Genomic DNA, 18,269 nt, shown 5'->3' with positions numbered 1-18,269 from the left:
CTTGTTAAAGCGAATCGTCGTGTATGCTTGACAGACAGTTGTAATGAGATAAGTATCGCAGCGCAAATGTTGGAAATAAAAGCCGAGCTAATCCGCCTCACGCTTACATGAATGCATTTATCCTTACTGTGGTTTTTACGAAAATTTTGCTTACCGATAATGAACGGAAATATTCATTATCAGAATTGCCTCGCAGCCAATAATGAGGTAGCGGCCCTGAAAAGCGAATCATTTTGAAGAAGCTGTATTGGTGGCATGGGTCCTGTTCCAACACGCAGCAAAAAATAAAAATAAAAAAACAGTCACACATTTTATTTGTATGTTATTAGTCGGAATTCATACCCAAGCATATGCAAAATGTGACTTGGAAATTCAAGCATCACTGTCACTGGCGCCCGCAGATAAAGCAGGCCCGATGGGGTTACGAAACTTTAGTATAAAATTTAAGACTTATAAGTGCACCATATGGTCTTGAAAGTATGATAAATTATGGGAAAAAATTGAGAGCAAAATCCCTAAATATGTAGGTCCACAAATGGTGAATGGGCAAGGGTATACTATAATTTAAAACTACCTTGCTTACAGTATATCAATCACAGTGCATGACTAAAAAAAATTATAAAAATATCTTTGACATGCAAACATCAAAACCGTCTGAAGAAAGCACGAAGCTCTGTAACACCCACGTCAGGAAGTGCGATTGTGATGACGCATTACCTTCCTTTATTGATCGGCAGTTGTTAAATGCACTGCCATGCACACAGCTTAGCCACACGCTACCCCCCAGCCTCCTCCACTGACCTTTACCGCGAGCTCACAGGTAGTGTTCGCCTCAATTAGAGGGATATGGAGGATTTGCAAAGAAAATATATACATTTAAAAAAATAAAATAAAATACTTCTTGGAGCCTGTCGTATATTTCAGGAAGAGATACGAAGCAAGGGACAAGAGGATCAAGTCAGTACATGGACAGACTGCTGTGGAAAAGAAAAAGCACTTTTATGTGCATTTGTATTTCAGTAGATAAATAAGAAAAATAACTACTTCATCAGCTACAGAGAAAAGTGGTGGCCATTTTTTTTCAAGAATGTTTGGAACTCCTGCTTGTATGTCATTGTGTGGTATACTTTTCCTCCTTTATTTGTGTGGCATACCAATCGTGCCTTCCCGTGAAATGTGAAAAGCGCCTCAAAAAAGGTTAACAAAAGGTTAGCAAAATTGTAGCACGGCACTTCTTATGTCTCAATGAAGCTCCTCAACACAGGTTAACACAGTTCCTTGCCACAGAGAAATATTTGGATTCCTTTGGCCTGGACACAAACAACAGTAAATACATGGGACTTTTCAGTGAGTAAAGCGTGATAGCCCTCCCGTCCCCCCCCCCCCCCCCCCCAAAAAAGAAATCTGCCTCATAAAGGTCCTTTAATAAATGACATTGCATCAGCGCCTCTGCTGGTTGTAACCAAGTACTGCATTCCATTAAACAAATCCATGTAATTCTTGACAATAATTTTAATGAATTACTTTGGGCATCCTTATTAAAAATCTATTTAAATGGACAAAAATGGTTAAAGGCTACTTTGTTATTTCACAACTGTGTGTGACCACCTAGTTGTCTCCTTGTAACTGTAAAAAGGATGTTTTCATTCTGACCCACATATTTATGATGATGTTTACAAAGTTCTGGCGTGTTTACATGCCACGATGCTGGAATGATTGTCCCTTACATCTTTCCCGACTTGCTATTCCTCAACGGGATGGAGCCATTGAGGGTGAGACTAATTCCTCCTTGGTTTTAGGTGGTTATTTTTCACCGTGTGGTTTGAGGAATTGATTTTCTCCTTCGCACTACATTGATGAAACCCCTCAGGGAACTCCTCTGGGAATTCATTTCACACTGATAACTTTGAGCTATCTTATCTGGTCACTGTTCAAACATGACTGAATTCTCAGATTTGCTTCAGGAGTTTGTCTTTTCATGAGGCCGTTTCTTCTTGTTTTTGTTTTCAAGGTTAACGCCTGATTGATGCGGCAGATTTGCTCTACTGTGTTACAACTTGAAAAAGATATTTTCTTTCCTCATCTCTTTTACAGCCTTACGAGTACGAGGGGAACTTCTATAGTAAATTGTAATTTTATTTCTATTCCACAGCAGGTTTTCTCAGTTTTAGGACTCACGTACCAAAATGAATAACGGATCAATTTTATTGGGTTGCTGACAGCCAGATTAAAATGCTGTAATGTATAATAAGGATGTCTTGATTTAGATTTTCCAACACAAAGGCCTTGATTACACTTGAAAAATGACACATAAGCCTTAAATCTGAGGACAAATGTCTTAAAAATGTGAACGATTCCATCAAGCATTTTCTTGCATTTTATTTGTAAACTGGTGTTTGTTTCAATTTTGTAATTGTGGCATTTCATATCTTGGAGATATTAATGAGTGAAAACTCAGGGTGTGAAGTGTATCAAAAATAGCGTGTCAAAGATATTTTTGTACACACTTCAGAGTCATACTTGAACGAGAGGTCGCATTTGAAGAAACTGATCTTAAAAACATCTTCTTTGAATTTAAAGGTCAGATTAGAAAAGTTTTACTGAGCATCAGGTACCTATTTTCTTGGCTTTTTGGTTCATGTTTATCGTCATTAATTAAGTCTGTCATGTTCTTTCTAATATGGTTAAATGTACAGCAGACGGTACCCATGATGGGCAAAACATATTTGGCTCCCGGGTAGGTGTTGATCTGATTGTTAACTTTTCAAGCGTCACGTAAATGAGAGGCCTTTCAACTTCTGTGGTTTTCACGGAAGATAGAAAAAGGAAACAAATGTTAACAGAAATCCAATTGGCACAATCATGAACAGAAGTCTTCTGGCTGTCATTTTGCAAATATATGAATAAGTTAAAAGTTCACGTTAACCTTAAAAACAATCCAGAATTGAATTTGGGCTCACCCTGGCGGCTCATTATGAAGAGGTCCACGGGGCATGGATTCTCAATTTGTCATGCTGCTTTGAACTGTCACTATTCTTAGGATGGTGCAAAGATCATAAACCAGTAAAACTTCAGAGCACAGGATGCGGCTGAGGGTGACTAAGCACAGCAGAGCACCCCCCCACCCCTCCTCCCTTCCCCTCACCACTCCTCCTCACCACCAGTCACTCCAACACACTGGCTTGCAGTCAACACTATCTTATCTCGGGAAAGGGGGCAAGTCGGGGCTGGCCAGCAGGAAAGCAAACGCACATTGCTGCAGCGGGAACCACCCGCCCGTGTTTTTTTTTTTTTTAAAGAACTTAATTGTGAAACATGGTAAACACATCTATATCTAAATCTTTTTTTTTTCCCCTTTGAAGGCAAATTAACAAGTACAAACACAGACAGCAGAATTCCATGAAATGTTTACTTGGCAAAAGGCAACAGAATATTTTTCTAACTCAATTTTGTGAAAATTGTTGCTAATGAAGGTGACTTTGCAAAATGAGTCCTTGCAGTCTACCATTTTCAGTGCTAAGATGAAAATAACAGTGCCGGTAGACCTTTCTTTTTCCATCTGTATTTCAAGTTCCCCATTGCTGTGATTTAAACACATTTGCATTTAAGATAATGCCAGGTAAAATGTTTGGTATAAATAGCAACCCTTAACCTAGCAGATGGGATAAATCTGTACTTAGGAGACCAAAAGAAGGAAACACTCTTAACTTCACCCATGCTAGCTCCACAGAACTCAGGAGAGTGCACTGCTGCACCATCAGTAACTAAGCATCAAACAGATTTTTTAATGTTTTTTTAAATAAATTGCTTCAGGTGGAAATAAAGTTTCAAGGCCAAACCGTGTAAAATGCAAGTTTCTACAAATAATGGTTTATAACGCCCCTCTCTAGTTGCTGTTGATGTGCCATCGAGTGAGTGGTTAACGACCCACGTTTGGCAGTTTTCACATTTAAAAAGAAAATACCTGACACAGATTTTGTAAATCCAATGATTGCATTTTCAGTTCTGCTTTGCCTTTTGCTCAAAGAGTTTCATTGTATTTGCTTACAAGCTCAGCACCTGACCACGTTTTGTAGTCCACAGTCGGAATGCATCGTCGTTCATTAACATAAAAATGATCTTCTTGTAAGCTGACACACATTTTATAGACTTCCAAATGAAACTTTTCCTCAGCCCTCAATTGTGTCTTCCAGTGTGTGAAAAAGCACAAGACTGGACCTGAAGCCATGTGATCCATCAGCATTAGTCGCCCGGTCTCCAGACTAAACACACTCTCATTACCAGGGCTGCGAAGCGCCTGGAGGGCTGTTCCTCCGCAAGTTTATTAACACAAGACACAATGTACAATACAGCCGGAGGAGTGCTTGACTCGTACGGTAAACAACGCTTTATAATTGAGGGATTTGAACGTGCGCTGCTCAGGGATGACGCGGCAATGCGACTACTGAACTGGCGAGATGATGTCATCTCCTTCTGACCACTGGACCATCGGGTTTTTGTGGTTCTAAGAGCAGAGAAATACAGGAAATACTTGTCATAGTTTCTCATACAAAAGTTGCGACCTGTATGGAGAGACTCTACACTTGTAGTTTAACATTCACTGTATTTAGTCATAGTTTCACTTGAATTACATAATATCTATTTATGGACTTTGTAATCGGTAGTATTCCCCTGTTGTAGTGTTTATTTATGGATATGCAAGAGAGAAAATGCTACCTAAAATAAGAAAAGAAAAGAAAAGAAAAGAAAAGAAAAAAAAGAAAAGAAAAGAAAAGAAAAGAAAAGAAAAGAAAAGAAAAGAAAAGAAAAGAAAAGAAGCTAAGCTTAATTTTCCCGTTTGGGACACTAGCTCGTAAATTATGATAAGCATGAAAAGGAATGGTCAGGACAGTCAGATAAACCTGATTCAATTGAATCACTCATTTATCAAGTACACATGATTTTTTAGAAACTGGAATCACTACTCTTAAGTAGATAATGAGTATAAAATACAGACGGCAAAAACAAAACCATTTGTTTGATTTACAGGGGCACTGGCATCTATGTCCCCAATGCAGTCATTTTATCAGTCACCGATCCCTGCAGAGTTTAGAATTTTATTTTTTTTATGAATTTAAAGTGCAACCAACCCAGAAAAAAATCAAAATGCTGAATGCATATATTGTACATACTCCACCGCATGTGTATAAAACAACAAAATAAAACAATAAAATGACTACTCCACTGTAAAAGTGACAGTTTGTATACAGCAGACAACTCAAGACGACAAAAGCGATATCTGCATGTGAATCGTTTGATAGCATTCCGGCATCCTGTCCCCGACGTATAACAATGCCTATGTTTTGAATGATGACTGCCATATTTCTTTAGACAGTTTGTGCTGCTTTCAGCTTATCTATCCAACATTCTGTTACGCCTTTGCATCTCTGCCAGATGATGGTGACTACGGACCACTGTTACCTGAAATGGGTTCGGAATACGAGAATGGAGACTCACTTGGGAGTTCTCAGAGTTTTATTATTTTATTACGCAGTTAGTGGGGCAATAGCCATTTTTTCCTGAGCATTTCTTTTCGCATGTCGTGAATCCTTAAAAATGGTAGAATAAAAGTGGCAAGAAATTATCTATAAAGCTACTGAGTAACTGATGGTGGGAAATGCAGTCAAACATAATTACTGTTTATTTTTTAAATTAAAAACATTTTCCCCGAAGAAATATATTCTCAAAAAAACAGTATCGAGACATACTTTTTAATTAATTAAACAAACGCGAGTCACACTAGACCGCTTATTACCCTCGGAATCTTATTGGTCATCTTACCAAGACAATTTGGGCTGGAATTATTTGCTTCAATGTTTGTGGTTAAGCATTTGGGTAAGACCCTTATTTTTTCCAGCACTAACCCAGTAAGCAAAGCAAGGCAAATAAAAACCCGTGTGGTGAGGAAGAAATTGCACAGAACCCTGACCTCAAGCTCATCATAGATCAGTGAAAAAGGGGACCGACTTGATGCTTTATTTTATTTAAGAATTGAAAATAAAATCATCTGTTGCCTTCATGAAACCTTTGTGAACAGACATTCAGATAAATTGTCTCTGAACTGTACAATAAATGTTTATGTATTTAACAGTCTCACAAGTGTAAAATTGATAAAGTGTTAACCAGGCAGTTGGAATGACATTTTTGTGCGGATGTGTTACTTTGATTCTGCAAAACAGCAAGCTTACCGGCCATCATGCCGGACTGACAGTTGCCATGTCAGGCCAGTTAAAGTGAAAGCGGACACGCCGCAGAAACTCGACCTGACCCCAGACATGCAAAGAATTCCACTCCAGCTTTCATAAACCAGACACAATGGTTGTGTAAGTATTTATTAAGTACAGTATGTTATCTATGTAATATCTATTTTATAGCTGTTCGGCTCCCACTTGTTAGGATGTTATCTCCTCTTCACGGTGGAGTCTTCAAAGGGAGTACAGGGCCTTGGTTCTGCTCCAGGGTGCTGGCACAGGTCTCATCTCTTTTATAGTGTAGGGTTTTAAAAATTGCAGCCAATGGAGGATCTGCGTGCCTGTCATTTTTTTTTCTTTTTATGGAACACGGAGAGAAATAGTAGTAAATTTTTTGCCTTGTTAATTCATCTGTAACAAGTTCCTCCTCTTCCTGTTGCTACTCAGCCGGCTAACGTTCAATAGATTCTGACAGAAAGAACCAGTGATTTTTACCAAGTACGAGGGAACAATAACACAAACAATTACTCTCAGTTTCTGTTAAAGAGCGCAAAGAAAAAAAGAAAATCAGATGATCGAACAAGTTGAGTCGATGTCTTGTCAGAGTTTTGCTTTCATCACTCAGTGATTAGCCTTTTTTTTCCTTCACTTTCTTCCGTCTAGGTGGCCATTTTGTCAATAACCGTATGATGAACTGTCCCCTTCCTTGGTCAAACTTTAGTTGTTGGAATGTTCATATAACGTGTGGCTAAGTGTCGCTTCCTATGTATGGGCTGAATTGCAAAAGAGCCTTTTTCGCAAGTTGTTTACGTCTGATTGTATTTGGCTGTCTGCGAGACAAACATTCCAGCGCTGTGTTCAACAATCATTTGTTTACATTCACGAAAAGATACTCCAATCTCAAGTATCTGCTAAGCATCAGGCTTTTGAGACGCAGAGGCCACATCAAGGAGGTCAACAAAGAACCTAACACCTGGGAGAGCCATTTGCATTGAATCGCTGATGCAAAACGGGGAAGGCTGAGGAGTGAGTGGGGGGGGGGGGGGGGGGTGGCCGTTTAAAATGGCCCCAAGTCTGCAAACACTCAAGTGGCGGGACAGCAAGTTCCCAACTGCTCCTCGTTGTCTTATCTGCAAAAAGAGAGTGAGGGAGACAGCGTGATGTTTGAGGACTGAGATCGTATAGCGACAGGCGGGTAGTGAAGCGAATTGAGCATCGGCTGACAAAAACTGCAGCTGATTTTAGTGTCATCTGGACGTGGGACAAGGCCATGGTGACTGGCTCGTGAACTATAAATCATCACATTTATAATACGAGATTGGGTTCCCCATGTGTGCTGTAGAGCAGAAGCACTTTTCCGTGTGCTGCTGTTTAACTCCTGGAACTTGTTATACAAATTCAAACTCATGGCAAGCGTGAAGCGCGTCCACCACGCAGGTCTTGAGAAATGGCATTTCACAGCGTGAGAGGCCAATAAACATTGTAACCTGAGCACACAGGATACTCAAGAATGTCTCTGTCAACCGAAAAGTTCATTTGCGTTTTTATACGTGACCAAAACACCCCCTCCCCCGTAGCCACACTCAGCCATTGTGAGGCCATCAGATAGCGCCTTGCAGAAGTCCACACCTGTCTCATGGCTATGCCGAGGAGATGGATCCATGCATTTTGAGCATCAGATACCCTCCAGCCAGGGTTAGTATTGATCTAATGCTTCACTGGCCCTTTGTGAGCGCACCAGCTGCTTTCAGGGGGCTTTCAGATAAGCAATGCAAAGAGAATTGTTTTTTTTTTTTTTTTTTTTTTTTTTTTACATTTTCCCTGAAACCCTCTTTCAATGCTCCTACATGAAAACCATCACTTAATTCAACACTCCATCGCTCTAGAATAAAATGTCCTCTCCCTTGACGGAAGGCAGCAAATAAGCTTTTAAACATCAGCCTTGAGGGGGGGCGGTGGACAGTGGGAATGCGGTGTATGAGAAATCACATTGTGATAATGGAGTGATGCCGCAGATTTTTACTGTTTAATCATCTCAAGAGTGAAAATTGAAACATGTTTTAAACCATTAGTGTATCACTCATTCTTCTCAGCAGCCCGATTGCATAGGATGAGGCAGAGGGTGTTTGCTTTGCATGCTGCAAACATGCCGATGAGTCATTTATGTGTATAGACATTTTGCTACTTTGCTAGGGGTTGGAGGTGTTGCACAGGAACAGCAAGTGTGGAGGAAGAGTTACTTCCTAAATTACTCCAAACACTGCAGGAGACTGATTGTGAGTTATGTAAGATTTATTAAGCACATCACCTTTGCTATCTGAATCAATTTTTACAAATTAAGTATGAAATACAGAACAAAAATTAATTGTCATCTGTCGCGTTAGGTTGTTTGGCTGAAGCCAATGAACAGCAACAGGAATGGGACCAAACAAGAAGTCTCAGGAAGGAATTGTCGCACTGTAGCCTATTGGTTATGAAATGAGTTGATTGTGTATATTTTTTTTTGAATATGTATAAAATCCATGGAATTAAAAAAAGAATGATATCAGGCATTTGTGCTCCAAATGGCAATAAAAATGGATGTATGCCTGCCACACCCGCTTGAGTTGCACAGGAACAAAAACACCTACCAAATATTTTGAATAGTTCATTATGTCAAATGTGAGAGATTTATAAATTTTGCCATCTGAATCACTACTCTGGCAGTATTTGGATATTCTGATTGTGTATGTAAGGTGGAACTTCACTTAGCTGAATTAATGCAATACCAATATACATCACCACAGTTAATCATCGCAACAGCCTTTTCTTCGCTGGTTATCCTCACCAGGGTCACGGGAAGTGCTGGAGCCTATCCCAGCTATCAACGGGCAGGAGGCGGGTTACACCCTGAACTGGTTGCAGGCCAATCGCAGGGAACATGGAGACAGTCGCACTCACAATCACACCTAGGGGAAATCTAGAGTGTCCAATTAATGTTGCATGGTCTTGGAATGTGGGAGGAAACCGGAGTGCCCGGAGGAAACCCACGCAGACACGGGGAGCACATGCAAACTCCACGAAGGCGGGTCCAGGATTGAACCCAGGACCTCAGAACTGTGAGGCCAACAGTTAATCTATATTAAAAAATACTTGGAGTCAATGCATATAAAACAATCAAATGAAAAACTGGTAGGAATGGCAGTAAATGAGTGTGCCTCCTTCCACCACCTGTCAACGTATTCTGAAGCGGCGGTGTAAATTAATAAATTGCGTGCCGTTCATAATTTTTGAAAGTCAGATGCAGAGATTATTTCTTGTTTTGTGGATCAATGGTGGCCACTTGATCAATCCAATTGGGTCAAATTGTAAGTCACAGAAAAACATCTCTGCAGAATTCAGATAACCATTACGATAAGATTAGATTGTCGGAGACTAAATTGCTGCTACCCATTTGTAAAAAAAAATTAAATGAAAAAGACACGGGTTGTTGTTGTGGTGTGAAAACAAAAAGATGTTTGTATTCCAGCAACTGTGCCTATCAGCCTGATCGAAGAGGCAGTCAGGTGGGTGAAGCAAGGGGGATGGGGCCTGAGGGGGGGTGTGCTTGCGTTGCGTCAGGCAGACATGGCGACGAGCCCCTCCCAAAGATGACTCATAGGGCTGCATGGGCTGACACCACACCTCATTCGCAACCAATAATGAGCCATGCTAATGAGCAGGACAGCCACCCTGCATGCTCATCATTAAGCGGGCCGGTGATTCATGTGTCCAGCCTGGAAGCATCATAAAGCGATAAGGCTGTAGGGAACCAAGGAGCATAGATCACGGAAGGTCTTGGACTCATTTTGTCCAATCCCTTATCATTTGGATGCTTAATTAGTAAGCTTTTTTTTATGAACGGCAGAATCGGACTACAATTCCCTTAAAAGATGGAATATGCTTGTAGCCAGGTGTGAGTGAAACTATCCTTTCAAATAATATTGTGAACGCTGCATGCGCATGTTCCAGCCTTTTGACAGTTTATCTGATGAAGCTTAATCAGGAGCATCATTAGAAATCTTTTCCGGCCCATTGCTGTCTGAGAACCAGAAACTGGACTGAAACCAATCTCAGCATCTTTGTCCCACGTTGCAGCCCCTTTTCCATTTTTACGCCACACCCCTCCTTGGCTTTCCTCTCCCTGGCCGTCTTGAGGCACTCCTAAGCCCCAGCTGGGGGAAATAAGGTGGCAGGGTGTACGTGGGGGGAGGGTTTCAAAAGGGTAAGTGATTGCCCTCTAGGGGACGAAGCAGAGAGAAAAGGGGGGGGGGGGGACGGGGGGCTTATCGGCCAGGCCTCCAATAGCACTGCTGGCTACCACCCAGGGCCTGGGGAAAGGGAGTGGGGGAAGGGGGCATTGGATGGTGTAGAAGAGTAGCCAGCTCGATGCTGCTCACTCTTGACACAGCAAATGTCAACAGGGAGCCCCCCCTGCATATGAACCGAGTTGGTTGTTTGCGCGAGGCTGGATAAATGCATTCAATGTAAGCTTCGTTATGTCTTTGTTTGTCAGTAGATTACCCAAAGACACACAAAACTAGCTTTATGAAACGGCGGGGCTGAATTCAGATGCTGTTGTGCATACTGGGTTATATTTTAACTGAATCCATGTAAATAACGAACGAATCATAGAAGATCTTTGCATTTGGTTCTTGTCTATAGGACTATTATGTCATCGTTCTGGTTATTTGTATTGATAGTTTTTTTTTTTTTTTGCATGCTTTGAACTTTTCTGCAATGCGAAATTTCACCATAATGTATTTTTCCCTCACTTTTTGTGCTCCATACTTAAATCTGTAAGGGTGTCCACATTGATATTAGCCAAATGTTTATTATTTCGCCTTGGTCGGTACATGCTGACATTCTCATTTCAGTGGGACACAAATTATGCTACTACAACTTTATATCACAATATATACTCGTGCATTATTTGGAGCCTTGAGTTTGATGTATCATATAATTGTGAGATTGATCTAGCATTGTTAGACTTTGTATGGGTCTGCACTGACAATTATTGTAGTTATTTGTAGATTTTGATCCTTGCACATGCTTTATATTGTATATATACAATATATATATTTCCAGTAACATCATTCAGACATATGTAATAGTTCTGGCAATTTGTTGCTGATCCAAATTAGCTTTTGCTACTTCTGAGGGATGCACTCTTGGTAAGTCTAAATCTTACCATTTGTATATTTTCACCTGTATTTTTCCATTCAACCGTTTTTATTATTGGGACATTATTTTTCAATATATTTTTTTCACAATGTTTCAGTGATCATAACCTGAATTCCAATGACGCAATCCCATCTATTAGACACATTGTATCAAAAAAGGTGTACAATTTGGTCCTGATCCATAATCAGTCTGCTACCTATACACACATTTAGCAGAATGGCAAGTCCAAACCATGCATTCATTTGACTTTTTAAATGTTTTATATTTTGCATAATTTCTCCGCATACATGAATCTTAAGGACAAACATCAGGCATATGCAGTGTGTTTATCTAAGAATGTGGAGTTGGTGAAATTATTATTTAAACAGTACTTACGGGCAAGCCCAAACCATACCACAAGCTCACTGCTATATAAACAGTACAATATTTGACTTTCTCACTTTCGCTTCATATCCTGTTTTTCCTTTCAAATGTTCGCTTGTTTTTCAATACATTAATCTTGATGACAAAATTCAGGCATAAGCAGATGTCGAATAGCTGCGAATTTGGTGCAGATCCAAATTAGAATTGTTTAACTAGGGTACCACATTGTGTTTGCATGCTTTTTAACTCTCCACATGAGCATTAATCCATATGTAAATCAAAGCATATAATCACTTGGATGTATTTGGCCCACGTTCTTTAGTAATTAAAATGTGCAAATATAATGTTACATGCAACACTTTTGGGAGCGAGAAGACCTGGAAAAAAAATACTGTACTACTGACCTACTTCTTTCCCTCCCTGTGCATGCCCTCCCTCCCCCCACCCCGCCCAAAACCCGGCACACGCACCCACTGAAATAGACAGGAAAGAAACGTCACCAACATAAATTAGCTGGGACAATAACACTTGGTTCGATGCATGTAAGGTAGAATGATCTGCTGTCGAAGATAAGGCACGATACGATGGTTCGTGGCTCCATTTCTTGAAAACGCGAAAGTCCACGGACTGCCAACACGCGTGCAGCGCGCCCGGGTGGATGCAGCAGTGTCCAAGCGCCACCTTCAGTATCCTGAGGGAGAGGAAGCGGAGGGGGTGAAAAGCAAATAATCACATCTCTTTGCTGCACACACATCTGCACGATGCAATATTTACGACTGTAACGTGTAGAATCAACACAAATGCACTTTTTTCACTTTGACGAGCAATAATGCTGCATGCAGGATGGTCATCTTAGTGTGCGTGTATATTATGCTCGTCTCTGCCGAAGTGTTGGCCCAGACACTGTGCAGCACTAACAACCCCCCCTCCTTCCTCCTCCTCCTCCTCTTCCTCTTCCTCCTCCTCCACTCCGACTGGGAGCACTAAAAGGGTTAAGAGGAGTCTTGGATGGATTCTGCTGGGCGGAGTGCAGGCAACGTGATTGGACGGCGCACGGTGACGTAGGCGACACGAAAAAAAACGATAACTAGTTAAGAAGGCAGTTTGGAAGTCTGCAAAAAGAGTGCAGAGCTTGAGACGCGTGCGTTTGGACGGCCCAAAAAAAAAAAAAAAAAAAAAGAGAGAGAGAGAGAGAGAAAAAGAAAAGACCGGTGCCCAGACACCAGAGAAGGGGGAAACACACTGAGAGAGTGTGTGTTGAGAGACGTTGGGGTGGCACCATGGTGCAACACACCGACAACAGCGAGACGGACGGGAGCATGTCGCGGGAGGCGACCGATTCGGAGGAGAGTGAATTTATGGCGTGCAGCCCGGTGGCCATCAACCCGGACTGGTGCAAAACCGCCACGGGCCACATCAAGAGACCCATGAACGCCTTCATGGTCTGGTCCAAGATCGAGCGGAGAAAGATCATGGAGCAGTCGCCGGACATGCACAACGCCGAGATCTCCAAGCGGCTCGGCAAGCGGTGGAAGATGCTGAAGGACAGCGAGAAGATTCCCTTCATACGGGAGGCGGAGCGGCTTCGGCTCAAGCACATGGCCGACTACCCCGACTACAAGTACAGACCCAAGAAGAAACCAAAGCTCGACAGCTCAAAGTCGTCGTCGGCGCCGTCGCCGGAGAAGTGCGGCAAAATCGCAAAGACCCCCAGCAAGAAGTGCAGCAAGATCAAGAGCAAGAGTGGCCCCAAGTCCTCGCACGGCTACGCGGACGAGTGCGGCGCCGTGTTCCCGGCATTCAAGGCGGCCAAAGTCATCAAGAGCGAGCCGGTGAGCGACGACGAGGAGGACGACGAAGACTTTGAGGAGGACTACCATATGCACCACCACATGCGACGCCACCACCGGGTCGCGGGGATTAAGGAGGAGCGCCTGAGGCCCTACAATGTCGCCAAAGTGCCCGCCAGCCCCACGCTGAGCTCCTCGGCCGAGTCCGAGGGGGCCAGCATGTACGAGGAGCTGCGCGGCTCCGCCGCAGCCGCCGCTGCTGCTGCCGCCGCCGCCGCCACAACCAACAGACTCTTTTACAACATCAAGAACATTTCCAAGCAGAGCGCGTTGCACGCTGCTTCCGTCTCACCAGCATCCTCCAGGTCGGTCTCCACATCCTCCTCCTCCTCATCCAGCTGCTCCTCTTCCGAGGACGCGGACGATTTGCTGTTTGACTTCAGTTTGAATTTCGCCCCCAGCGCCTCTGCTTCGGAGCTGGGCAACCCCAATTCAGGGAACCTGTCCTTGTCCCTTGTGGATAAAGACCTGGACTCGTTCAGCGAGGGCAGCCTGGGTTCTCACTTTGAGTTCCCAGACTATTGCACGCCTGAACTCAGTGAGATGATCGCGGGGGACTGGCTGGAGGCCAACTTTTCCGACCTGGTCTTTACATACTGATCGAGAAAGTAATCATACGGAGGGGAGAATTCAGTGATATGTTTGTCCTTATCAAGTTGTCCCTAAAGACCTTGCCTCCCTCTTGGTTTTTGGGGAGGGTGGTCCTGTGTTTCAGGACCAGTTGGCAAGGTGAGGTTTGAGATGCTTATGAAGCTGGTAGCAAAAAATGTACACAAAAAAGAAAAGAAAAAAAAACAAGTCTGCAGACTTTTTTTTTTATTATTATCTGGCAGCATGACAGGGTTTTACGGATTTTTTTCCCTGCCACCTAAGGGGGAAAAACAGGAACTTCTATGCATCTTATCCTCTTTTTAGACAAACTGCAGGGAGACGAAACTTGTGGACTGACTCGAAGCAAATCTGTGAACTGTTCAGGATGTTACTTTACAATAGAGAGAGACAGAGAGAGAGGGAAAAAAACACGGTTTTCTGTAATTTCTAAATCAAATGTTTCTGTTTTTTGTAACCGATTCCGTTTACCTCCTCCTTGTTTGGATAAATTCGACAAACCTCAGCAGCGTACACACAACACGTGGAGGAAACATTTTGATACATGACAGACCTCATCTTTTTAAAAGAAAAAGTAAGATATTTTCAGGCATATTTTTGTACAGTCGAAAGGGAATGTTCTTACTGTGCTTTCAGTGAGTTTCAGGCACTTCTTCCCTTTATCCTTTTTTTTGTTTTGTTTGTTTTTACGCATGCAAGGGAGTCCTGGTTTTAAGGATTAAGTTAAATTAAAACTTGCATCAAAAATGCCTTGTGATTTTTCAACTAGGTCTTTTGTACAGTTGTAGAGCAGATTTGTTGAGTATTTGTAGACAATACAATGGCGTCATGGGGGATACACATACCTCAGAGCTGGAACTAGTTTCAAGATTGTATATGTACTGTAATATAGTAAAGTTAGGAGTTTATGTATATCATACTCGTGATATGTGGATGGGTCCCGATCGCAGGTGTGAAACTGGATTTTTTGGTATTTTTATGGCACATACTGTTTTTTCGCCCCTCTCATTTTTTTGTGCAATATAATACTCTTTAAGAAACAGACCATCAGAAAATTGTAGCAAGTGATGGAAAAAAAACAATTTTTTTTTTAACAGACTTGTGCACTGTCGACATCGTCTCATGTTATGATGCTGAAGCCTGTCCGGGCAGACAAAGAATAAAAACAAATCAGCTGGAACTGATGCAAAACAAGTTCATATGGCCTGTGGTGTGATGAATACAAACACATTTTGAATGTTATTGGAAATATTGTGGGGAAAACCAACCAGTTGATATGACGATTACTTCTGCAAAAAGGGCACGGTGTGATACAGTGGTGGTCAAAGCAAGAAAAAAAAAAAAAAGAAGTACATTCCACACTCCTGTTTCATTAAATGAAACTTTATTTTAAAACTGAAGACTGCCTTCTTTTTTATCATAAACCATAAACCTGTATTTTTTATTTCTTGCACTTAAAAAAGCAGTTTATTTTTTATGTGAGCCTCACATATGAAGTCTGTTTGATTAAAAAAAAAAGTTTTGGAATACAACTTAATTTTATGCCGAGACTTTTTTTTTTCCTTGTTGGAAGTTCTGGACAGTAGTTACTTCACATTCCAAGTGTGAACCTGTCATCTTTTTTGAATAAATAACAACCTACCACCGGAGACTGTCCTTTCAGTTTGTGAATATATGTACACAGTTGTGTTACTTGTTTTGAAAACGGATGTGTTAACAGTATGATGCCTAGTTTGTATTTAGGCAGACACTCTGAGAAATGGATGGGCTCAAACTAACATGTGAATTCACATTTAATAATAAAAAAAAGAGAAAAAAAAGCAATGAAAGAAAACTGCCTAACTCCAGTGTTGAAACTTGCTTTTCTTCCACATCTCGGTCGTTGCGCCTTTAAGCAATTGAATCGCCCGCTTGCTGGCGCTCAGCGACGCCATTGGTGGGCTCGGTGGTCCCCTTGGAGACGGAGCTGGAAACAGGAGCCGCTTCGCCCACCCTCTTCCCTCCCTCATTCCCTTTTTCCCTCCCTTATCCAGCATGTGTGAGCACTCAGTATGTCTGGCTTCCATTCAGAAAAGTAGCGCCGTGCTCGCCGCTGAGCCGCTTGAGAGATGTCCGCGCGCACACCCGAAAAAAAAAAAAAGCACCACATCTGACATATGCTCGCTCTGAGATAAAGATTTGCACTTATTCCAGGCAGATGTCGCGTAATCTTTAAAAATGTGTTGTTAGGAACATAATTCCACTGTGGAAAGTCAGCCTAGCGTTCCATTAATTCTTAAAAATATCGCGAGTTAACCGTCAGAAGTGGGTAGCGTGTCGTGGGGAAAGACGATTTAAAAATGATTTTCATACACTTCCCATTTTATTTATCCCTGAATAGCAGTGAGTGCAAATAAAAGAAAATGGAAGTGAGAAAATTATACAAAGTTGTAATCCTATGAGAATAAATGTACTTATTCCAACAACAACAACAAAAATGTACATTTATTTATTCCAATAAAAAAATACCCTTACAAGAAACATTACTTTACAAACAAACATTATAGTATTAAAGTCTAAAAAGGAGTACCAGTGCAAGAATCAAATTGAATATCAGCATCATGACCGGTAGTCATTTTACAAGAAGAGAGTGTACGATAAGGGTATTGAGACATCGCTCAATGGTCCACATCAAAGGGTATTATAACATTTTTAAGAGGGATAGAAAGGAAAATAATTAAAATAAAAATTAATAATCACTTATCAGAAGTCTTTTAAGTAACTATTTTAAAATGTGACCAATATATATTGAGAGCAAGACAGTGGCCTATGTTGTTGCTTTCAATGGTCAAAATCCTGACTTTTATCTCATAACATCAAGACATTTTTCCTTTTTCTTTGCAGTGTGATTAATACTTGTGGTGTATTTTGGCGCCCGCTAAAAATAGCAATATGTCACTTCACGTGAATAGATATTACATAAAAAAAATTCAGCACTGACAAGTGTTGGATTAAAAAGATGTAATCATAGGTGAAACCTGCGTGTAGTTCGAAAACATATCTCCTCCATAAATGATGTCACATTAATACATCAAAGAAAGTAAAATGATGAACTTTTAAGTGGTTACGTCACAGTCCTGCAGACTCCTCCGAGGTGTGACTGAAGAGCGCCGCCCCTAAAAGATCACGAGCCACACACATCTCAGGCTGCGGAGAGATTTGTGTTGATTACGGCAATAGAATCTAATGATTAATATTTGCCATGCAAAGCCGCGCTGGTACTGGCCCCCCTATTAAGGTCCTTTTGCAAATCTGTAATAAAACATTTATTCAGCTATTACTTTAGCTGACCTATTGGTCAAAGTTGCTAATGGGTTCCTGGGCTATTCCCAGCAGAATCTCTACATTGATTTTGTGTTCCTCTGAAATATCTGCTCAGGGCTAATGCCACTACTACATGTTGGAATGAAATTAGTGACCCGTTGAAATTTCCTCCTGTTTCCTACTTAAATAAATAAAAACGGGGAATCTGGAATACTTGGGGGATGCTGGGGCAGTGGATGCAGTGCGGCAACATGAGAAATTCATTTTCAGTTCGGTTCATCTATATCTGGGGTCACAGTCCAATGCCTGACACCTACACAAAGACCCTCCGCGCCCACCGAAAAAAACTAAAAAGAGGTACGAATATGTTACAATACCTTCCCTGTCTTAACCGCTTGTTATTAAATTCTAGAATAACAAAGCCTGTTATGTTTCCCTTGTATCTTCCTCCACTGCCCCTCCTTCTCCCTTCATGCTGACTCTCATCCGGTGAGCTCAGATGCATTACATCATGGCTGAGCTTATGCCGCTGCGCAGTAAGATTCCGTGTTGTGTCATCGTTGATCCACGTGGGCTCATATCCCCCCCAGTGGGTAGGCCGTCCAATATCGCTATGGGGATACTGCTCAGAACCTTGGCGCTTTCATAACGATAATAACAACACGGTGTACCTAAATTTAAACCTGTTTACTGTCTGTTAATTTGTCAGTCA

General features: G+C 41.6%; 1 protein-coding gene across 1 annotated transcript; it reads left to right on the top strand.

Annotated features, from left to right (window-relative positions):
• The first annotated feature begins 12,843 nt into the window (after positions 1–12,843).
• sox11a (SRY-box transcription factor 11a) lies at positions 12,844–16,074 on the top strand. Its single transcript, XM_061844680.1, has one exon. It carries the CDS (start codon positions 13,076–13,078, stop codon positions 14,243–14,245), a length of 1,170 nt encoding a protein of 389 aa, XP_061700664.1. The 5' UTR covers positions 12,844–13,075; the 3' UTR covers positions 14,246–16,074.
• Positions 16,075–18,269: the final 2,195 nt, after the last annotated feature.

This window comes from Syngnathoides biaculeatus, chromosome 15 (assembly GCF_019802595.1).
Source record: "Syngnathoides biaculeatus isolate LvHL_M chromosome 15, ASM1980259v1, whole genome shotgun sequence".
Taxonomy (NCBI): domain Eukaryota; kingdom Metazoa; phylum Chordata; class Actinopteri; order Syngnathiformes; family Syngnathidae; genus Syngnathoides; species Syngnathoides biaculeatus.
Note: the sequence above shows the minus strand (reverse complement) of the source record. Positions and strands in the feature narration are given on the sequence as shown.